The sequence below is a fragment of the Microcebus murinus genome, chromosome 6 (assembly GCF_040939455.1).
Source record: "Microcebus murinus isolate Inina chromosome 6, M.murinus_Inina_mat1.0, whole genome shotgun sequence".
NCBI classification, from domain to species: domain Eukaryota; kingdom Metazoa; phylum Chordata; class Mammalia; order Primates; family Cheirogaleidae; genus Microcebus; species Microcebus murinus.
Window position 1 is genome coordinate 69,490,741 of NC_134109.1, and position 23,565 is coordinate 69,514,305.

Sequence of the window (23,565 nt, forward strand, 5' to 3'; positions counted from 1 at the left end):
CCTTAATGTTGCAATGTGACCAGAAGTCTTCAAATCAGAATGTTTAAAAATGAATCCATCAAGTTTTTCCCTCCATGTGTAGTAAGGTTGTCAAGGTAGGCCAGAGGAGATTCAAAAATTTTTCATTTCCCATGTCTCATCTCCTCCTGTGGAGTTTTGGGCTATATATTCCCTGCCTTGTCTGTTCTTTTTGTTGAAAATCCTTTATACTCTACCCCAACTTTTTTGTTGTTGTTTTTTTCTGCTGAGGCTTTCAATTTACTATATCTTAAACTAGCAGAGGGAGAGGAAGAGGTTGAACTTTGAACCTTTGAAACTTCTTAATACTTGCTGAGTGATCAACCGGCAGACTCAAAAAAAGCCTGCTGATCGGACTTTACCCCATTTGGAAAAATCTTTGCTACAATAGCTCTAGCAACCTCATTTTAAGGAATTAAGTATTTATTTTCCTTAAAACCCAAAATCTTTTGGAACATTTTTCAAAAAGTGAGGCCAAATTTCTGTAGTTAGTGGTCAGTATATATAATATATTGAATAATATATTAAATAATATTTAAAATATTGTGGTCGATATATTGATTCCTGCTGTTTTTTCAAAGCACTTAACAATTATAGATAGACATAATTGCTTTTACCTTGAGGCAACATTTTCTGAGTGAAATACTCCAGGGAAGCAGTGGGGCAATATCAATATGGTAATAAGTTAGTTAATCTCTTAACATCAACAAGTATGATGGTCGTTGAGGTGCTGATAATTCCCCATATGTTATTGCTTTTCAAATAACTTATAGATGCAAAAATATTAGAAATTATGGGAGCAGGGTTTGAGTCATTTCTTTCGTGTTTCAACCAGCCCTAAATATGAGCTGTGAACAACCAGGCTACCATCTCTTCCTGGTGATTTTGTTTCCTCTGTACTCTTCATAGCTCACAATTACACTAAATTAACCTCTCTTCCATTATTCTTGATTCCTTCCATTCCCCTCCCCCACCGGCAGGTTCCTCCTACTTTCAAGAAACTTGAGGATGATGTCCTACAAGCTTCTCTCCTGTATCCTCAAATGATCCAGACCTAAATATTTTAATACATTGGCCAGTTTATTTCTGATGGCATTAAAAGCGTCTGCACAACTGTTTCCTTATTTATAAAGCTCACAAATGCTGTATGACCTGTAACGTTATACTAGCTAATGAGCTCTCCCGGAACAGTTGACGTGGAAGGATTTTACTGCCACTTGGTGACGAGGAGAAAGATGGAGAAAACGAGGGGCGATTTCAAAGGGATATAATCCAGTCCATTTTCTCAGTGATCTCCAGGGCCTGTGTGCTAATATTTAAATTAAAGAGGAGGGAGGGGACAGAGGATGGAGAGGCACCGAGGAGGTGGGGGCGGAGCCTAGTTCAGCAAATAAAACCCCTCGCTAAAAGGGAATCACGTTCGTGTGTGGAGAAACCACTCCGCTGTAACCCAGAGAGATGGGGCAATCTGTGCCGTAGGACGGAGATCGGAAGAAGGGAAACAAGGGCAAGAAGATCAGCGAGAAAAGAGGACATCTGGAAAAAGCGGAAGCAGAAGACCGGGCAGGGAAAAGAACCCCATAGCAGCTGGAAACCAGATTTAGAGCAAAACGGTCAGATCCACGGTTTTCTGTGTTTTGTTTTTCTGCAAGAGAAGAAAGTACCTGAAGATTGCCTCTTCCTCCCTCCCACCCCCCCACAGTTAATGAAAACTACTCTTGTCCTCATCATAAAAGAAAAGACTAAGGGGAGGTAAAGGCAGTCTGTTTTATGAGGAGAGCTGAAGGGAAATCCAGACTCTGTTTTTGAAGCGTCTGAGATAAGCCACTGCCTGGTACACAGAGCAGACCGTCCTGGTTTCTGAAGATACATCCCTCTCAGCAGAATTCCAGCCGGAGTCGCTGGTACCGCTCTATTTTTATATTTAAATATACCTGCCTTTCCCCCACCCCTTTTAGCAACACTTTCCTTGTTTTTTTAACGCGAGTGAGGAGGAAGCGTCAGTCCAAAGTAGGGGGATATTTTTCTTCTTCTCTTTTATCTGCTTGTCCTTTTTAGAGGGTAGGAGTGGTCCCTGTTTCGGGAAGGGACGTTTTAATTTAAAGGCTCCTTCTCAATATATTTACACGCATACGCATTTAGAAAGAGAGACAGCTTTTGGAGGCTGAGATCCTAGTGAGAAAAATGGAAAAAGGAGCCAGGCACCGAAACAACACTGAAAAGAACCACCCAGGTGGGGACGAGTCGGACGCCAGCCCGGACACTGGTTCCGGAGGGGGCGGAGTAGCCCTGAAGAAAGAGATCGGATTGGTCAGTGCTTGTGGTATCATTGTAGGTGAGTTCGATTCCTCTTCCCGCCGAGCGCTCCTCTCCCTCTCGGGTGGTCCTCCTGTTGCACCTTCACCCTTCGAAGGCACTCCTTAGAAATGGGTTATCAGTCACCTGTGCTACAATCTACCTCCGCTGGTCACGTTTGAGTGGTGTAGGAAGTGATATATGTCATACACCTCTTCCTCTGTCATTCATACACCTTCTGTCCTGTGTTCACAGAATGGTGCAAATAGGGGCCGCAAACCTGACTGATTGCATCAGAAACTTGAAGTTTCTGACTCAATAGGTTTAAGGTGGGCTGAGGGAATTGAATTTTTAACAAGCTTTTATGCAGCCACCCTCACCAGGCTGTGCACTGGCTTTGAGACATATTTGGTAGATATTTTGCTGCTTTATGTTGTATGAGACTATGGGATGTGTAATAAATATAGCAACAATGATGCCTTTTTATAGCGTTTCCCTTCTTATGCAGCATCCCCACTGTGTGGAAGAGATGTGACAGGGCTGTTATTCCCATTTCACAGATGAGGAAATTATGGAAGAAAAGAAGGACAGCCTGTGCCTTTCTGTAAATGAACAGTTTATAGTTTATCTAGCTGCCGGGTGAAATTCACCTGTCTCTTAACACCCACAGCAGACTCTGTGAGGGTCTCAAAGAGTATTGGCAGTAACTAGAACGTGGAGCTGAGGAGGAACTGGTGATGAAATGTGTGTCCCAGCTGGGAGGCTCTGAAGGTAGGGAGCCTGGGCGGCCCTGAGAGTCCAGTGCAGGCCACTCTGACACCCCCCCCCCCCAAAAAAAAAAACACACACACACACACACTGCACTCTACAGGGCAGGGGCTCCTAAATACAGCTTTATCTCTGGACAACATATCCTCCTCTTTCCAGAGAAGCCCTGGAGATTGATGGCAGGCAGTGGCTCATTCCTGCCCTCACTTAGGGGGGGTGATAGTTCCTTCTGCTATCTTTGGTAGAGGGCTTTACCTTCCCAGAGAAAGGGGTGCAGGACCGACAGGACCAGGTATGTTTCTGTGTTGTCTCTCCGGAGTTACTTTGTGAAGGCTTATTGTGTCCTGGTGGCCGTGAACCAGTTTCTCTGGATGACACCATGTTCCTTGCAGTAGCTAGAGACGTTTTGGCATCTGACAGCAAGAGTGACACTGGAGAACACCCTTGAAATCAAATAAAATCAGTACAGAATTCAGATAATCCTCTTCACTTTTACACCTAGACTTTAATGATCATATTATATCCAATCTCTTTTGAAAATGGAATCCCATTTTATCTAATTCTCTGACTCTGGGAAGTTTTCAGGCATCTATAGTTATAAGAAAGATAATGGTATAAAAAATTATAGTTATAATCTAAATCTCTCATTACTTTTTCTTTTTTTATCATCTTAGAGTCCAAATCTCATTACTTTTTCTCATTACAGTTTTTTTAATTTTAGTCTTGCTAAATTAAACAGAACCTTTTCCTCTTTGCCTCTCCTTTACATTATCTCAGTTGCTCTAAAAAATGGGATCAGCCAAGTATCCAATATGTATAGCACATGTCAATTTAAAGTCTATAAATAGGCCGGGCGCGGTGGCTCACACCTGTAATCCTAGCACTCTCGGATGTCGAGGCGGGCGGATCACTCAAGGTTAGGAGTTCGAAAACAGCCTGAGCAAGAGTGAGACCCGTCTCCACTATAAATAGAAAGAAATTAATTGGCCAACTAATATATATAGAAAAAAATTAGCCGGGTATGGTGGCGCATGCCTGTAGTCCCAGCTACTTGGGAGGCTGAGGCAGCAGGATTGCTTGAGCCCAAGAGTTTGAGGTTGCTGTGAGCTAGTCTGACACCACGGCACTCACTCTAGCCTGGGCGACAAAGCGAGACTCTGTCTCAAAAAATAAAAATAAAAATAAATAAAAAATAAAAAATGAGATCAGCCAAGTATCCAATATGTATAGCACATGTCAATTTAAAGTCTATAAATAGGCCAGGCGCTGTGGCTCACACCTGTAATCCTAGCACTCTGGGAGGCTGAGGTGGGCGGATTGCTCGAAGTCAGGAGTTCGAAACCAGCCCAAACAAGAGTGAGACCCGTCTCTACTATAAATAGAAAGAAAATTAATTGGCCAACTAATATATATAGAAAAAAAATTAGCCGGGCATGGTGACACATGCCTGTAGTCCCAGCTACTTGGGAGGCTGAGGCAGGAGGATTGCTTGAGCCCAGGAGTTTGAGGTTGCTGTGAGCTAGGCTGACGCCACGGCACTCACTCTAGCCTGGGCAACAAAGTGAGACTCTGTCTCAAAAAATAAATAAATAAATAAATAAACAGATAAAATAAAATAAAAAATAAAGTCTATACATATCCCAGAGCCTATTACCTCTTCACCAGTTTGATAGACTTAAGCATTTTCCTCCCTTTGGGAAGGTTCTGATTTACACACAGATATGCATGCCCACACACACACACAAGCACAAACTTTCTCCTTCCTGCCTCAGCCATGTTCACCAGTCCCACCATATGTGCGGGTATTCAAGGGTAGAGTGTATTTTCCTATATACTGAAATTCTTCTCTTTAACATTTTTTCTAAGACTATGAAGAAATGGGAGTGTTCAGGTACAATAAGTACAATTTCAGTGGGGTAAATATTACTACTGATTTGTCTATGACCTCATGGATGGTACTTCAATGTGAGAATTGTCCCCAAACTCCCCATGGTGGCATTACAATAACAAGAATAGCAACTCTGGTGTCCTGTGATGAAAAAGATTCCAAATATGTGATTTCAGAGAAATCAGGATATTTTTCCAATATAAGTGTGAGAATTACTTATAGGGTTTTTTTTTTTTGTTGTTTTTTGTTTTTTTTTTTTTGAGACAGAGTCTCACTTTCTTGCCCAGGCTAGAGTGAGTGCCGTGGCGTCAGCCTGGCTCACAGCAACCTCAATCTCCTGGGCTCAGCGATCCTACTGCCTCAGCCTCCCTAGTAGCTGGGACTACAGGCATGCGCCACCATGCCCGGCTAATTTTTTTTTGTATATATATTTTTAGTTGGTCAATTAATTTCTTTCTATATTTTGGTAGAGACGGGGTCTTGCTCAGGCTGGTTTTGAACTCCTGACCTCGAGCAATCCGCCCGCCTCGGCCTCCCAGAGTGCTAGGATTACAGGCGTGAGCCACCGCGCCCGGCCTACTTATAGGGTTAATAGGCACTATTCTACCTCCCTTCAAGCTAGGATGAGACACAAATTTCCCTTTTAGGGTGATATGGGGGCAAAATCCTTTCTGCTTTCCCTCCTGCTTGGCTATTGAGTTGCAGATATGCTGAGGAACTGCCCTGTCCTCTTCTAGAGGAATTTCCAAATTGATGATGGTGATTCAAGTTTTTTCGAGACCACATACAAAAATAGAAATGGAATTTTCCATGCAGAATTCAGTGATTTAGTGTTCACATCCATCCATTCATCTCATACCCAACTGACTTACATAAGTTAAACTATATGTTTCATATAAGTTCATAAATTTCATTCATAATCATCATGGATGATTGAAAGTAGGAATAACAGAATGGCAGGTGTTATGGGAATATAGAATACTAATAGAAGACTCATGCCATAGAGTTACTTATAATCTGATTGGGAAGATAAGACTAATAGGCATTAAAGAGAAATCATTGAAAATCAATGATACGGTTTAGTGGTATAAGAGCTGAAGGAGGGAAAATTTAGGTGAATGGTGGGAAGCAGAAAGAAAGAGAGGTTCTCTTGGCCGGGCGCTGTGGCTCACGCCTGTAATCCTAGCTCTTGGGAGGCCGAGGCGGGCGGATTGCTCAAGGTCAGGAGTTCAAAACCAGCCTGAGCAAGAGCGAGACCCCGTCTCTACTATAAATAGAAAGAAATTAATTGGCCAACTGATATATATATAAAAAATTAGCCGGGCATGGTGGTGCATGCCTGTAGTCCCAGCTACCCGGGAGGCTGAGGCAGAAGGATCACTCGAGCCCAGGAGTTTGAGGTTGCTGTGAGCTAAGCTGACGCCACGGCACTCACTCTAGCCTAGGCAAGAAAGCGAGACTCTGTCTCAAAAAAAAAAAAAAAAAAAAAAAAAAAAGAAAGAGAGGTTCTCAACAAGAATTAGATTAAGAAGCATCTTAGCCAGGTGCAGTGGCTCCCTCCTGTAACCCAGCACTTTGAGAGGCCAAGATGGGAGGATAGCTTGAGGCCAGGAGTTGAAGACCAGGCAATATAGCAAGTCTCCCTTCTCTACAAAAAATTTTAAAAAATAAATAAATCAGCCAGGTATGGTGGTGTGTGCCTGTAGTCCCGGCTACTCAGGAGGCTGAATAAGGAGGATCACTTGAGCCCAAGAGTTTGAAGTTGCAGTGAGCTATGATGAGTCCACTACACTCTAGCCCTGACAACAGAACAAGAAACCCTGTCTCAAAAAAAAAGAAGCATCTTGATGGATGTGGGGAAAGGTGTAGGAAAGACAATTCTGGAAGATTTTGTAGGTAAAAGCATGATGACTAAACTATTATTTCCTTGATCAAAAATTGGGTCTTGGCTGGGCGAGGTGGCTCACGCCTGTAATCTTAGCACTCTGGGAGGCCAAGGCGGGTGGCTTGCTCAAGGTCAGGAGTTCGAGACCAGCCTGAGCAAGAGCAAGACCCTGTCTCTACTATAAATGGAAATAAATGAATTGGCCAACTAAATATATATAGAAAAAAATTAGCTGGGCATGGTGGCACATGCCTGTAGTCCCAGCTACTCAGGAGGCTGAGGCAGAAGGATTGCTTGAGCCTAGGAGTTTGAGGTGCTGTGAGCTAGGCTGACACTACAGCACTCTAGCCAAAGCAAAAAGTGAGACTCTGTCTCAAAAAAAAAAAAAAAAAAATTGGGTCTTGGCCGGGCAAGGTGGCTCACACCTATAATCCTAGCACTCTGGGAGGCTGAGGCAGGAGGATTGCTCAAGGTCAGGAGTTCAAAACCAGCCCAAGCAAGAGTGGGACTCCTGTCTCTACTAAAAATACAAAGAAATTAATTGGTCAACTAAAAATATATAGAAAAATTATGCCTGTAGTCCCAGCTACCCAGGAGGCTGAGGCAAGAGGATTGCTTGAGCCCAGGAGTTTGAGGTTGCTCTGAGCTAGGCTGATGCCATGGTACTCTAGCCTGGGCAACAGAATGAGACCCTGTCTCAAAAAAATAAATAGGTCGGGCGCCGTGGCTCACGCCTGTAATCCTAGCACTCTGGGAGGCCGAGGCAGGCAGATTGCTCAAGGTCAGGAGATCGAAACCAGCCTGAGCAAGAGTGAGATCCCGTCTCTACTATAAATAGAAAGAAATTAATTGGCCAACTAATATACATAGAAAAAATTAGCCAGACATAGTGGCACATGCCTGTAGTCCTAGCTACTTGGGAGGCTAAGGCAGCAGGATTGCTTGAGCCCAGGAGTTTGAGGTTGCTGTGAGCTAGGCTGATGCCACGGCACTCACTCTAGCCTGGGCAGCAAAGCAAGACTCTGTCTCCAAAATAAATAAATAAATAAAATAAAATCTGAATAGGGTGTGAAGGACAGCAAAATTCATTTGCTTAGTGGTACCAAAGCTACTGCTAGTTGCTATTATTAAACACTTACCAATTACCTAACATACATTAACTTTTTTTTTTGAGACAGAGTCTCACTTTGTTGTCCAGGCTAGAGTGAGTGCCGTGGCGTCAGCCTAGCTCACAGCAACCTCAAACTCCTGGGCTCAAGCGATCCTCCTGCCTCAGCCTCCCGAGTAGCTGGGACTACAGGCATGCGCCACCATGCCCGGCTAATTTTTTATATATATATCAGTTGGCCAATTAATTTCTTTCTATTTATAGTAGAGACGGGGTCTCGCTCTTGCTCAGGCTGGTTTTGAACTCCTGACCTTGAGCAATCCGCCCGCCTCGGCCTCCCAAGAGCTAGGATTACAGGCGTGAGCCACAGCGCCCGGCCCATACATTAACTTTTTTGTGCCTCACAATAACCCCTGTTTGCTAGGCCCTTATTATCTCTTCTCCCAGATAAGGAAATAGAGGCTCAGAGGGATAAGCAACTTGCCAAAGGTCATACAACCAAAAAGTATTGGAGCTAGTATTCAAACCCAGACTTATCTGATTCCTGAATCCAGCTCTTAAGCATTATTCTCTACTATTTCCATTTTTATCTCCTAAAGGGGTATTTTCCTTTAGAACCTGGACAGAGGTCCTTATTGGTTTTTGTAGATGAAGCAATTAATGTTGCATTCCCAGTGTCAGGGGGAGCTGGGTAGTCAGCTGGGATTGGAAGAAGGTAATGTTCCTGGTGCAACTGCAGGGAGATGTGGGGCCAACCTGAGGTGCATCTAGCCAACACAGACCACGTTCCCATTAACTCCCCCACGTGCGCACCTTTCTTTTATGGACCAGCATTCTTCCCAGTCATGTGGGAGATACCCACAGAGTTCCTAGCTGTTTAGGTGGCTTTATACCAGTCATATGTTTAGGTATGTAACCAGAATCTATGTCTTGAAGGCAAATAAGCTGGCTTCAGAGCCTAAAAGAAAAGTTTAAATTGGGCACAGTGGTTTACAACTGTAATCCAGCATTTTGGGAGGCTGAGGCAGGAGGATAGCTTGATGCTGGGAGTTTGAGACCAGCCTGGGCAATATAGCAAGACCTCATCTCTACAAAAAAATAAAATAAATCAGCCAAATGTGGTGGCACGCACCTATAGTCTGTCTACTCAGGAGGCTAAGGCAGGAGGATCACTGGAGCCCAGGAATTTGAGGTTACAATGAGGTATGATTGGGCCACTGCCCTGTAGCCTGGGCAACAACTTTGTTTCTAAAAAAATAAGAAAGACCACGACATTCTAGCTAGCCTGGGCAATAGAGTGAGACTTAGAGAAAAGAGAAAGGAAAGAAAGGAAAGAAAGGAAAGAAAGGAAAGAAAGGAAAGAAAGGAAAGAAAGGAAAGAAAGGAAAGAAAGGAAGAAAGGAAGAAAGGAAGAAAGGAAGAAAGGAAGAAAGGAAGAAAGAAAGAAAGAAAGAAAGAAAGAAAGAAAGAAAGAAAGAAAGAAAGAAAGAAAGAAAAGAAAGAATTTGTCGGGCCATTTTGTTTTTAGCACAATGTATGTTTATGGGGGAACTTGGTATGTAATGTATGTTCATGGGGGAACTTGGTATGTTTGCTGTAGAACAACACTGGCTGTAAGTCTAGCTACTAGACCACTATCTCTCAACTAACACAGATTTTTTAAAAAATAGTATTTATTGTGCTCTTACTAAATGTCTGTTCCTGTGCTGTATACTCTTTACATATTTAATCCTGGCAAAAATTCTATAAAAGTAGATATTTAATTATTTCTATTTTAAACGTGGGGAAATTGAGTCACAGAGCTGGCAGGTAATTTTTCCAGAATCACACAGTTGATAACTGAGATGAATCTGACTCCATAGCCAAAATGCTTAATGATTCCACATTTCTAATTAGTAACCAAGAGAGGAGGGAGGAAGGCTGATGTATATGCGAGAATCTTAAGATCATGGAGAAAGAAAACGCAAAGATTGGAGTCTAGAAAGACAGTGGATGTCTGCTGCAGAAAAAGTTGGTAAAAAACATTTTTTAAAGGATATTTGTCAACAGAGAAATGTAGCTATAGGAATAACTGTACCAAAATGGCACTGGAAATACTTAGGAATGTTTTAAGTCCAAAACATTTAAGACCCATGTGGTCCATACCACTTTAGAAGATCTTACATTTTAGTCTCTAATATGATGTATTAGCTTCTAATACCAAAAATGTTTATTGGATGTCGACCAGAGAGAGTTTGAAAACTACTCCTTGTGTGTGTATTTCAATTAAACACATACACAAAACATGGAGGGATTAGGATTTGGTTCATTCAGGACGAAAACATGATTAAAACTCTCATTGTTCTCAAAGAAAACTCTGGGACGGAAGCCAGCTAGGAATTATTTCAAAACAAACATATCTTGGTGAGTAGGGAAAGGGTATACTTGTCAGTGTAATAATAATAAGTAGCTACCACTTACAGAGCACTTAGAATGCACTGGGTACAGGGTACCTGATCAGTACTTTATGAATATTCTCATCTAATCCCATGCAATAGCCACTGTTATAGAAATGAAAGGTTAAAATAGGTAAGTAACTTGTAGGGTCCAGATTCCCCCCAAGGTCATTGAAGTCTGAAGCAACTGGGCTTAATAAAATGCTCCATAGCATGGAGCGCAAGGTGGCTGGGACCAGGGATCCTGTTGCATGCGTCCTGCCTCCAGGAACCAGAGGGCTCAAGGAGCAATTTGGTTGAATCTGTTACTGTCAGGGCTACAGTATGTTCCTTCAAAGAGCAGAGTTATGCAGAATGAGTGACTAGCAGGAGACACTTGGAGTCAGGGAAAGAAAATAGAAACCCAGCAGGTAAAAACTGTGTCCAGGCCGGATGTGGTGGCTCACACCTGTAATCCTAACACTCTGGGAGGCCGAGGCAGGTGGATTGTTTGAGCTCAGGAGTTTGAGACCAGCCTGAGCAAGAGCGAGACCCTGTCTCTACTAAAAAAAAAAAAAAAAAAGAAAGAAATTAGCTGGACAACTAAAAGTATATATATATAAAATTAGCCGGGCATGGTGGCACATGCCTATAGTCCCAGCTACTCGGGAGGCTGAGGCAGGAGGATTGCTTGAGTCCAGGTGTTTGAGGTTGCTGTGAGCTAGGCTGACGCCATGGCACTCTAGCCCAGGCAACAGAGTGAGACTCTGCCTCAAAAAAAACAAAAAACAGAAAAAACACCCTGTATCCAAATCCTATGACCTTCTTAGAGGGGCCAGTACCATATATACAACTTTTCTGAATTAGATCAGCTTACTGAAATGGGGTAGAGGTGCATAGTAGTGGTGGAGACTTCTCAAGTTGCCAGGCTACCAAGGTTTTCTGCTTTTTTTTGAGCGATAATCTAGCATTATGGCTGCCTACAAAGAAATGCCTTAGGAATTTCTGTTGTTGCTGTTGTTGTGTTGTTGTTCTTGTGGGAGAGGGGCTGGATTTAGAAAAGCAACATGAGCAAGTGATCCCAGGAGTATATTCTGAACTACAGAAAACAAGAGCCATTTCAGGAACCCAGGAGGCTAGAAATTATTCCTTTCCAATTTTTAACTCACTGGTGAACCTACAGAATAAGAAGGACAATGCCTTGTTCCCCTCCCCTATAGAGGAGGCCCCTGAGTCCCTTCTCCCTGGAGACTGGAAAATGGCAAGCTACAGGCTACTCCCTGGGACAGGGATGAGGGATACTGGTTATAGGATTCGGGATTGTTCCATATTCTAACCAGCACTCACTGAGCATATTATCTGCTAGGCCCTGTGTTGAGCACTGGTGAATTTTATTTCTAAGAAGCAAAATAATCCCTCACATCTATTTTAAGCTGCTTTATTTATAGAATGAGTGAAGTTTGAGCTGAAAAGCTTTATCCATCACATCTCATCCCTCGTCCTTTGTCACAGTCAGTCTTCCTATTGGTTTGCTCCCTGCTTTAAATATCCTCAGCGTTAGCAATGACGTCACTTCTGGGGAGAAGGTTTCACAATATGTCTGAAGATGTACCAGGCAACCTCACGCTGAGCTGCACGTCATGAAGGCATATTGCTCAGAGAGTATCACTGCTGCAGAATTATTAGTGTTCTTTTCTCATCTATGTATATATATATATTTTTAAATTGGGCAACCCTCAGAATCACAGCAGATTCAGAGAAACTTCATATATATATATACATTTTTTAAAAGTGCATATTTGTATGTCTATGAAATGTATAAATACTTTAGCTGCTTCTTTAGAGTACAGTTCTGCATAAGATGTTTAGTAGGCAGCTGATATATGCAAGTCAGGTTGCCTTAAGTAGGCATCTGGCCCTGATGCTAGAAGTAGAAAGCTTAACATGGGTTTCTCCATGACTTGCGTCAATGTGTTGTAGAAATGGAGGAAACACCCATGACATAGCAGAAGAGGATGGGCTTTAGAGATAGTCTTAGGCTTAGTAAACTGCTTAGTAGGCTTAGTAAACTGCTTCTCCGTTTACAATCTTTGTAACCTTGAACAAGTTAATGATCAGTTTACTTAGCTGTAAAATAGAAATTTCCTGTGAAGTATTAAAACAAAGTGGCCTGGCAGGTAGCTCACACCTGTAATCCTAGCACTTTGAAAGACCGAGGTAGGAGGATCACATGAGTTCAGGAATTCTAGACCTGCCCAAGCAAAAGGAAGACCTGTCTCTACAAAAAAAAATAGAAAAATTAGCCTGGCATGTTGGTGACTCCTATAGTCCCAGCTACTTGGAAGACAGAGGCAAGAGGATTGCTTGAGCTCAGGAGTTTGAGATTGCAGTGAGCTATGTTGATGCCACTGCAGTCTAGCCTGGGTGACAGTGTAAGACTATGTCTTGAAAAAAATAAATAAATAAAACAAAGCCCTACCCTATGGTCTATGTTCCATAAAGATGATTTCTTTCTCTTCTTGAGCTCATCCTCCATTCCCCCCCCACTTCCCCTCCCACTCCCAACCCACACACTCAGTAATTCTGGTTCAGAAATGTATTTATTTATTTTCTGAAGAATACAGTAGTTTTATTTTTTTTTAATTTAATGATGCAAAACACAAATGCTGACTTAACATATATTCACATGTAACTTTTTCTTTCACATTTACAACTCAACAGACGAGTGAATCCAGAGGAATTGCTCTAATCATTATACGGAGCATACTATATTAGTATGTCAAAAGCTTATTCCAGGCCGGGTGCGGTGGCTCACGCCTGTAATCCTAGCACTCTGGGAGGCCGAGGCGGGCGGATTGCTCAAGGTCAGGAGTTCGAAACCACCCTGAGCAAGAGTGAGACCCCGTCTCTACTATAAATAGAAACAAATTAATTAGCCAACTAATATATATATAGAAAAAAATTAGCCGGGCATGGTGTCACATGCCTGTAGTCCCAGCTACTCGGGAGGCTGAGGCAGTAGGATTGCTTGAGCCCAGGAGTTTGAGGTTGCTGTGAGCCACGGCACTCACTCTAGCCTGGGCAACAAAGTGAGACTCTGTCTCAAAAAAAAAAAAAAAAAGCTATTCCAACCCATTTCTTCTTTTATACTCCAAAACATCTTCATTATGTTGTTTGATGAGGTAGACCCACATAAATACAGTGGTGCCCACAGTCAACCCAACTTTCAGCCAGTCAGTTTTGTCGTTCGGCAGGTCCCACACGTAGAACTTTGACCATGCTGAAGAGCCGCTTGGGGGCCTGGCTAGGGCCAGCAGCCGTGAGAAGGGATGCAGCAATGCGGATGGTGCCATCTTGCCGGGCGCAGCTCCTTTTCCTGGTTCAGAAATTTAGATTGGACTGATAGGGTGATGAGAAGAACTGACCATTCAGCCCAAGCCTGATCTGCTTAGCGGCCAGCCAATTGCTTTTCCTGTCCTCCCTGTTAAATTAGGCTTACGTACCCATCAGCATCTGCTTGTGCTTCCCTCTTCCAGGAAGCCCTTTCTGAACAGCCCATGCCAGTGACCTTTTCCACTCTAATATCTTGTCATATATTGCAGTAGCACTCATGCAACTTCTGCTCTACCTGGTGGTGTCATTTCTGTGTCTGCACACACATCTTCACTTTTCCACATGGTTCCTTGAGAGCAGGGACTGAGTCTTACTTACTTTCACCTCCTATAGCCTAACACATGGTAAATGCCTACAAAGTATTTGTGGGGCCAGGCACGGTGGCTCACACCTCTAATCCCAGCACTTTGGGAGATCAAGTTGGAAGGATTGCTTGAGGCCAGAAGTTTGAGACCATCCTGAGCAACAAAGTAAGACTCCATCTCTACAAAGAGTAGAAAAATTAGCCAGGCATGGTGGCACATGCCTGCAGTCCCAGATTCTGGGGAGGCTGAGGTAGGAGAATCACTTTAGCCCAGGAATTTGAGGTTGCGGTTCGCTATGATGACACTACTATACTCTAGCTCAGACAATAGAGCGAGACCCTTTTTCAAAAAAATAAAAGAATTTATGGAATAATAGCAATCAGTCAAAAACAAATCGTCCTTTAGAGATTGTTTCACAACAATATCAACATACTTTACTAAACTGTAGACTTAAAAATGATTAAGAGGGTAAATTTGGTTATGTGTTTTTACCACAATACAAAATTGTTTTTTAGTTTAAAAATGAGTTATTCCCATGAACAGTCCGGGCGCAGTGGCTCACACCTGTAATTCTAGTACTCTGAGAGGCCGAGGTGGGAGGATTACTCAAGGCAGGTGTTCAAGACCAGCCTGAGCAAGAGTGAGACCACATCTCTACTAAAAATAGAAAGAAATTAGCTGGACAACTAAAAATATATAGAAAAAATTAGCTGGGCATGGTGGCACATGACTGTAGTCCCAGCTACTTGGGAGGCTGAGGCAGTAGGATTGCTTTGAGCCCAGGAGTTTGAGGTTGCTGTGAGCTAGGCTGACGCCACGACACTCTAGCCCAGGCAACAGAGCAAGACACTGTCTCAAAAAAAAAAAAAAAAAGTGTTATTCCCATGAACAATACATGTTTGTGCTTAGCTGAAAAAATAAATAAATAAATTGCAGGTTGAAATCTGAAAGGGATTAGGGTTGAACAAAATGATGGCATTGAAGCTTGAAAGTATGACAGGGTTTCTCAATCTCAGCACTGTTCCCTTTTGGGCCAGATAGTTCTGTGTTGTTGTCCTGCTCATTGTAGGATGTTTAGCAGCATTCCTGGCCTCTACACACTAGATGCCAGATGCACCTCCAGCCAGCCCTGTGTGACAACCAAAGTGTCCCCTGGCATGGCCAATTGACCCCTTAAGGTGGGGGGCAAAATTGTCCCCAGTTGAAAACCACTGAGGAAGACAAAGCTTCTCACTGTAGGTGCCTGGATTCCCAGTCTGGCAGGGGCATGCTGGAAGTAAGAGGTAAGTCCTTAATGAAGGCTCAGCACTCTTGGCCCCTCAGGCTACAATGCCTGTCTGTCAGTGGCTGGTGAGTGGGTGGTTGGCTCCATCTATTTCATTAAGAGCCCATGTGTGAACAAGTGCTTCTCAATTACCTTCCAAAGCAAGCATGTACAGAGTGGGCGCTCAATAAATACTTTTTGAGGTGCAATTACCTGCTGCCCACCCACCTGCAGCATCTAAAAATTATACCTAGACAACCAGACAAATGACTCAGAGAATGCTTCATGGTCCTGGCTATACAGCACTGTTTTGGAGCCAAGCCTCCAAAGGAAGCTGGCTAGATTCTTCTAGAACTGGTCTCTGTCTCTCCTGCTACAAATCCTAGTAATTGCTTATATCTGTTAGCATTTCACAAATTATAAAGTACCTCACATATATGTGCTCTCCCTTGATCTCCACAACAACCTTGAGAGGTAGGAAGGGCAGGAACAAATATTTCCATTCTGCAGACAAAGGAAGTAATTCTCAGAAAAATTCAGGCCACATGGCTTGTGAGTAGCAAAACCAGGACTCAGTGGCTCCTCCAACTCTTAAGTCTAGTGCTCTTTTCACTTTTTCAGTAAGGAACCCAGAACAGCAGAGTGCTGCAGCACCTTCCACATCTGTTCTGCAGGAGCTAGCAACTGCTCAGGGCATGTGTTGGAGTCACGACCTGCTTGCACCCAGGTAGCTATTTGTACTTGTGTGCATGGTAAGAGGTATGATGTACTTCTATGCCTGGTGAGAAGCTCATAGCCTGGCCCCAGCATGCCAGACCCTGCTCTTCCCCCAGTCCTGAAAAGCTCTGAGATCCTCCCAAACATTTATGGAAGGAGCACACAGCAGCTTCACCTTAACTTTCCCGGGATATCATGGAAATGGCCAGAACTTCCAAGCCTCAGGAGGAAGTTGTGGCTAGATTTCAAGACTAGCATGAGTAAGGAAGGAAGGCCATAGCCTTTTGGATCTGAGGTTCCATTGGGCTCTGGAAGTCTGTAATTCCATGCCCCAGGAAATTCTTTGATGGCTACAGCATTCTAGTGTGGACAGGCCTGGATGTGAGTAATAACTTAATGGGAGTCACATGCGTATTGGCCTGCAGATGGGGAAGTTAGTGATTATCCATGACAAACGTGGATTTTTCTCAATTCCAGCAATTTTTCTAGTGAAGACTTGCCTGCTGATAGGCTTTGGCCCCTTTTTAATGGAATGAATGGTTTGCTTGGCTTTTCTTTGACAGAACAAGCCAACCTGGGCCTCATTGTCCAGGCATCCTAGAATCCATTTTTCACTAAGGAAGATCTATGCGATAAGATGATTACTTTATTAATTGGGGTGAATAGAAGTAGGGCTAAAATCCTGACCTCAAGTACCTGGGCAATGCCCAACAGGTATGCATCTCATTCTTAAATGGCTTTAGAGACAATGGAGAGAAATATCTCCACAATAATCAGCTTTCTTCCTACGTCTCATCAGAAACTCTTCATCGTCAAGATAGAAAAGATCTTTCCCAGTTCCTTTACAAAGCTGCTCCAAAAAAGTCTCATTTGGACAATGTCCAAGTTTAAAAGCCTGCAGTTAAAGTATCTGCTGTGCAATTTCCAGAGGTGAGGCGGCATGGAATGGTGGAGGAAACCTTGGGCCTGGAGTCTAAGGCCTCAGCCTCTTATCCTGGCATTGCTGCTTAAGCAGTACATGACTCCCATCAAGTCCCTTCACCTCTCTGAGCCTCAGTTTTCACAAAGGTAAAATAGGAATGATGGTACCTGCCCTGAACACCTAAGAAAGAAGTTAAGAGAATCCAGTAAGGTGAGGGATGTGAATGTTTTGTAAATCACTGCTGAAGGTGCTGCTGCAATAGAAGGAAGGGGTCAGATCTGTGTTCTGATGCTTTAGTAAATGTCTTCTGTCACCCATTCTCATTGCCTATGGAGTGGAGCAGATGAGACTGACCCCACTGTATGTAGGACAACCTTTCATTTTCAGGGAAAAGCTTGAGGCTCTGACAGAAGATTTAGGTTCCAATCCAGCTATTTCTAATTTACCCTGTGCTTTAAGCAAATAAGTACCTCTTTGGGTCTGTCTCTTCCTCCATAAAATAGGGATAATAATACCTCCCTCATTTCCCCCATTTGGAAAGTGAGAATAATAGTTGCCCTACTTTCTTCCCCTATAAATTGGAGATAGTAATCATAGTTAATCTACTCTACTCAGCAGTGAAATAAGTGGGTTGCTTCACTCATTTGCCTACAATACACATTCAACATCCTCACAGGATTTGGAGGTTCCAAAGAAATAGGTATATTAAATTCCCGTGTGGAGATGCTATAAATGGTGTCAGACATTATGTATTCATTAAGCATTTATGGGATGTCTACTGGATCAGTGGTCCCCAACCTTTTTGGCACCAGGGACCAAAAAGACAATGGAAGTTTCATGGAAGACAATTTTTCCACAGACCAGAGGGCATTAGATTCTTATATGAGTGTGCAACCTAGATCCCTCACATGCACAGTTTACAGAAGGGTTCACGCTCCTATGAGAATCTAATGCCGCCGCTGATCTGACAGGAGGCGGAGCTCAGGCAGTGATGCAAGTGATAGGGAGCAGCTGTAAATACAGATGAAACCTCACTAGCTGCTCACCACCTGCTGCGCAGCCGGGTTCCTAACAGGCCACTGACCAGTACTGGTCTGCAGCCCTGGGGGTTGGGGACAGCAGTGCTAGATGACCCTTCACAGATGAGGGAAACCAGCAAAGTTTCTGCTCTCATAGCATTTACAGTCTAGTGGGGGACATAAATACTTATTAAATAATCACACTAAAGATTGTGGATAGTAAATGTAATGTAACTTTTCTTTCAGCTCCAGAACATGGCGCTGCTGTGAGTGACGTTCCTCTCCCTGTAGAAGTCCCAGAGGCTGCCATGGTAGAGGAAATATCTCAGATTCTAGTTTTCTTTTTTTTTTTGAGACAGAGTCTCGTTTTGTTGCCTAGGCTAGAGTGAGTCCCATGGCGTTAGCCTAGCTCACAGCAACCTCAAACTCCTGGGCTCAAGCGATCCTGCTGCCTCAGCCTCCCGAGTAGCTAGGACTACAGACATGCGCCACCATGCCCGGCTAATTTTTCTATATATATTAGTTGGAGACAGGGTCTTGCTCTTGCTCAGGCTAGTTTCCAACTCCTGACCTCGAGCAATCTGCCCGCCTGGGCCTCCCCTCCCTAGGATTACAGGCGTGAGCCACCACACCCAGCCTCAGATTCTAGTTTTCTAAGTAGTGGTTTCCTAAGAATCAGAGAGAGACTCCTCTCTTTCTCTGTTCCCTAGCACTCAGTGTAGGCTAGCGTAGTTCAATTTTTTTTTTTTTTTTAGCTTTTATCTTTATAATTTTAATTTGGTCAAAGTTAAGATTTTTGGAGGGTAAGAATCCAGTTTTTATAAAGTGAGGACTCTTGTCCCAATGCCAATCTACTATAACCGTCACAATCACTCTGGCAGCTTCCCGGAAGGTCGCGGAGCCTCCAAGAATAAGTGGAGGCAGCAAAGGGTCAGACCCTTCAGAGGGCAGTTAGTGTTGCACATCCCATCCTCCAGTGGCTCCTGTGACCCAGAACCAGGGAAAGAGCACACACACCATGGAAATGTCAGAGCAAAAACATAAGAGAAGCACTTACTGATCTCAATTTGCTGATCTTATTGCAGTGTTTGTTTTCCAAGAACCCTTAGTGGAACATTGACATTCTTCATTCCTGAAAAGATCAAATCTTTCAAATAACACCCGCTCCCCACATTTCCCCTTGCACAGCCATTGTTGTATCTAAGAAATGCCTGGCTATACACCCCTCCCTTTTCAGTGCCTTAAGGACCAAAGTCAAACCTTGTTTTTCTCCCCGTAGTGATTGTTTTTCTAACCCCTTGAGCTGGTTTTATAACTCTAGTACTATTGCTCACTTCTTGGCTGGCTTTGAAATGCCCTATAGATCACCCTTTTGATAAATTCCTGCTAGGCAAGGAATTTACTATCATCTTTCAACAGTATTAGCAAGCTTGTCCCTAGTTCTCTCATTTCCCAGCACTTGGTATCTTCCAGGGAAGAGCCACACATTTCGTTTTGGCAGGTGAAGAGTCACTGTACAGGGTGAATGTGGCCTGAGCCCTAGCATAATACAGGATTTTTTGAGACTCTGTCTCAAAAAAAACAACAGAATTTTGGTTTAGAAACAGAAGTTCAGGACTGGATTGATGTTGACTCATGGTTGAGATCTGAAAGTCAGCTCTTGAGAGTTGAGCATAGAACCTTACAATCTCCATCTCAGTGGTTCCAGACCACTGTAGAGCGCCGGTGGGAATTTGAGATGCTCTCAGAACACTGTCAAATCCAACCGACCTGAGCTCTACTCCAGCTCTGCCTTTCCATCTGGATCCATTTAGTCTCTGCTTCTTCCCTCAGGCATTGAGGGGTGCAGCTGGGCAGGGTATGAAGGGAGGGCTTTCCAAGCACCCACCCCGTGGACGCTGACTACCACCTTTAATCACAAGAAATGGACAAAGGAAAACTTGAGAGGAAGCATGTCAGGAATGCCCCCACTCCTACTGCTCCCCTGCCCAACACACACAGCCCAGTAGACAACCATTCAGTACTGGCTGCGGGCGTCTGCTCTCAGGAGAAAGCCAGCCCTTGCACACACAAGCAGAAGTGGATTAGCGAAGGAGCACTGGGTTAAGCATCAGGAGACTGACTTCTGGATCCAATTTTACCCATCAGTAACTGTGGAATTTGGAGAAAGCCACTTAACCCCTCTGTGTCTTAGTCTCTTTGTTTGTAAAATAGAGAGAGAAATACCTGCCCTTCCCCCTCTCCCTGAATTCCATAGGTTGTTGTGAGGGTCACATGAAACACTGGGGGACAATGACCTTTGAAAGAGGTGCTGAGGCTTTGCACGTACTGCGTAGTTCTACACACCACCTCCAAACAACCAGGACTGTTTTTATGGGGTTATTTCATGTTCTTCACCAAGGGTGGGGCTGTCATGTCTGGGGTAGAAGGCAGCCTCCACGAATGCTGTCCACATTCACAGGTCTTGAGAACCCCCGTCACGGGGTGTGACCACAATCTGTCCAAAAGATATTGCCCTTTTGCTCATTTTTAAAGCCAACCTAGCTGGCAGACGGTTGCTGAGAACAGCCCACTTTTCCAGCCCTGCCACTTTCAGCCAATCCTGAGGTCCTTGTAACCTGGGTTGGACCATACATAGCTGAGTTAGAGGGTCCTGAGATTCGATACTTGTGCCATAACTTACTACTGTGTGGATGTAGGCAACTTCATTTGGTATCTCCAAGACTTAGTTTTCTCCTCTGTAAAATGTGAGAAATGATATCTGACTCCATAGGGCTGTCCTAAAGATTAAACGAGATGTGCAAAGTACCTAACCAAGTTCCTGGTTAATATGTGTCAGTTCTCTGGTCCTCTTTACCCTGACTTTAGGGAGAATTATTGCTAGGCATGCCTTCCTGAAGATCATTTACACATCCCAGAGATGTTTTAGAATCAGACCAGAGGTGAGACCACCTGCAAATGTCAATCCTGCTGGCTGTCCTGACTCTGCTGTCTCCTCTCCTTATCCTTGGTGCTTTGTTCAGGTAACATCATCGGTTCCGGAATCTTTGTGTCGCCCAAGGGTGTGCTGGAGAATGCCGGCTCTGTAGGACTCGCCCTCATTGTCTGGATCGTGACAGGTCTCATCACAGCTGTGGGAGCCCTCTGCTACGCTGAGCTCGGGGTCACCATCCCCAAATCTGGAGGTGACTACTCCTATGTCAAGGACATCTTCGGAGGACTGGCTGGGTAAGAGGATCTGCCAAAGCCTGAGTGATCTTGGGGAAAAGGAGGAAGATGGTATAGAAAGAGGTCAGATTGGAGGAAGCCGAGGCCAGGGGTTTCCAGTCTCCAGTATACCAAGGGGGACTAGAGAATGGGATTTCTCTTTTGCTTCCATGTCGTGGTTGCTAGTTTAGCCTTGTGTTCCCTTGATGTTTCTGAGAGTGACAGAGGAACCAGGTTTGTAATTTTAATCTCTATGTTGACCTTGGTGGGAGAGATTCTATGAGTGTCAGCAAACAGAACTATGTAACAACACTGACCATAGACTCCCAGAGAAAGCACTTCACAAAAACAAAGCCCTTCTATCTTGACAAATTAGAGCGACCACCTAAGATACAGTGTACCCTCTTCTCCCATTACCAAGGATAATGACCTCCTTTTAGAGTCAGTCCTTGATCTTAAATTTCTCAGCTTCTGAAACCCTGCCACGGAATAGCTCAACCCTCACCAAAGGGCCAAAGGGTGTGGAAGGTGCTATCCCTGCAAACCCCCACTGGTTGCCTTCCCTGGCAGTTGCTTAAGTAGCCACACCTGACTATCACAATTCTGGGGTTGCAAATTTTGTATTTCCACCATTGGATGCTGGGAACCAGAGCGGTAGAGAAGAGTTGACAAAAGGAGAGGGAAGAGAGAAAGGATGCCAAAACTTGTGTTAGTGCTAGTTGAAACTTAGCTCTTCAGCATTAAACCATTTTATGGTCATTGCGGAGGGCTGAGAGTGGGGGCTGGGCTCGTTAGCATCCCTGAAAACAAAAAAGGAAATGCATTGCTGCCTCTCTAACGCCTGGCCGCCTACCTACGTGCCCAACTTGCCCGGGCTTTCCCCTGATGACTCGGAAACCCTGCCATGCCTGCCAGTGGGGGTGTCCTGTTCCCCCTTCAGGTTCCTGAGGCTGTGGATCGCAGTGCTGGTGATCTACCCCACCAACCAGGCTGTCATCGCCCTCACGTTCTCCAACTACGTGCTGCAGCCGCTCTTCCCCACCTGCTTCCCCCCAGAGTCTGGCCTTCGACTCCTGGCTGCCATCTGCTTATGTAAGTGTCATGCAAGCACTGTTCTCAGGACAGCCTCTGTTAGCCTCCCTGGTGGTCCACACGTCTCTGATTCTTCTTTATCCCCCCTCTTTTTTTTTGCCCCCATTACTTTTCTTTCAATTCCCTACAGGTGAGTTTTGGATGAATGGATTCTGCATACAATTATCTGGTTTAAAAATAGAAGAAACTTAAGTAGTTCCTTGGAGGCACAGTATTTTCATTGGTAGGGTTCTTTACATTACAGGAGCACTTTCACCTATATTATCTGATTTGAGCCTCATGACAAATCCATGAGGTAAGCTGGCCAGTATTAACATTTTCCTAGAACAGATAAGGAACCGTGGAGCCAGGCAACTGACCTGCCCGGGGTACAGCCCTGAGTGGAGTGCAGGTCTCCTGATCCCTCTCCAGCACTCTGCATTGTGCCGGCTTCTCCCAGCCGCTGATAGGAAGATTATTCCGGCTTCATGGAAGAGGGTCCATGTTTACTTCTACCTCAACTTGCCAACTCACACTTTTTAAACTCTTTTAGAGGAAAGTTTGTCCATGGTCTGAACCCTTGATGAGTTTTCTAACTGGAGAAAAAGCCATGTAGGCAGATCTTATGGTTAGGATTCAATTGCAATGAAAATTCAGAGAAGGGGAAAAGAGCTCTGTGAGCTGGAATAGGTTAGAGAGGCTTTATAGAGAAGTTCTACAGAGCCATATTTCTAGGAAGTCTCAACGCTTAATCTCTGATATGAGTGATCTCAATGGGTTGGAGTATTTTACATCTTTAATCAAAAACTAATTTCTAAAGTAAACACTTGGATATGTTGTAGAGACTCCATTTCTAGACTTAGTTCAGTCCCTGCCCTCCCACACCTTCCAATACACACACTTAGCTGAGGGTAGTGACCATCCTGGCCATACCCTTTTCTAGGTCCTGACACTTTCCTTCTGTCAGTCACCCACTCCAATAGCCTCTCAGGAGCAGATAGCTGAGACCTAAGAGCTGGTCTCCTTGGCAAGTGTGCCCTCTTTGGCCATGGTGGCCAGCCCTGGAATAGATACCTGCCACCCAGGCCAATTGCAGTGTGGGGCTAAAATGCTTGTTTGGAGCGTATTCCTTGTGTGTTATCCCGCCTGCTTACAGGTCTGGAGGCAGAGGAATGTGGGCTCCCAAACCAGGCTGCCTGAGCCTGATCTCCACGCCACCACTTTCTAGTTGCCTGCCCCTCCCCACTGTGAGATGGGCATTATAATCCTAGCTGCCTCAGGATGTCCTGGT

General features: G+C 44.2%; 2 protein-coding genes, 1 long non-coding RNA gene and 1 pseudogene across 4 annotated transcripts in view; 2 read left to right on the forward strand and 2 right to left on the reverse strand.

The window, feature by feature from the left end:
• NGDN (neuroguidin) overlaps positions 1 to 23,565 on the reverse strand; it is a 301,612-nt gene that overhangs the window by 236,747 nt on the left and 41,300 nt on the right. The window lies entirely within an intron of this gene.
• Positions 1,392 to 23,565, forward strand: part of SLC7A8 (solute carrier family 7 member 8) — a 57,628-nt gene continuing 35,454 nt past the window's right edge. The window contains exons 1-4 of one of the 2 annotated variants that reach the window (XM_076004179.1): positions 1,392 to 1,922; positions 2,161 to 2,353; positions 21,020 to 21,224; positions 22,144 to 22,295. In XM_076004179.1, coding sequence (XP_075860294.1) covers positions 2,203 to 2,353; positions 21,020 to 21,224; positions 22,144 to 22,295 — 508 coding nt within the window. In that variant the 5' untranslated portion in view covers positions 1,392 to 1,922; positions 2,161 to 2,202. Of the gene's footprint in view, positions 2,354 to 21,019; positions 21,225 to 22,143; positions 22,296 to 23,565 lie in introns of both variants that reach the window. The other variant, XM_012752616.3, reaches the window with a different exon arrangement.
• LOC142871490 (uncharacterized) lies at positions 5,553 to 7,214 on the forward strand. The gene is made up of 2 exons (XR_012919751.1): positions 5,553 to 6,113; positions 6,475 to 7,214. It is a non-coding gene; the product is annotated as an uncharacterized LOC142871490 (long non-coding RNA).
• LOC109730487 (NADH dehydrogenase [ubiquinone] 1 subunit C1, mitochondrial pseudogene) lies at positions 13,499 to 13,729 on the reverse strand (annotated as a pseudogene).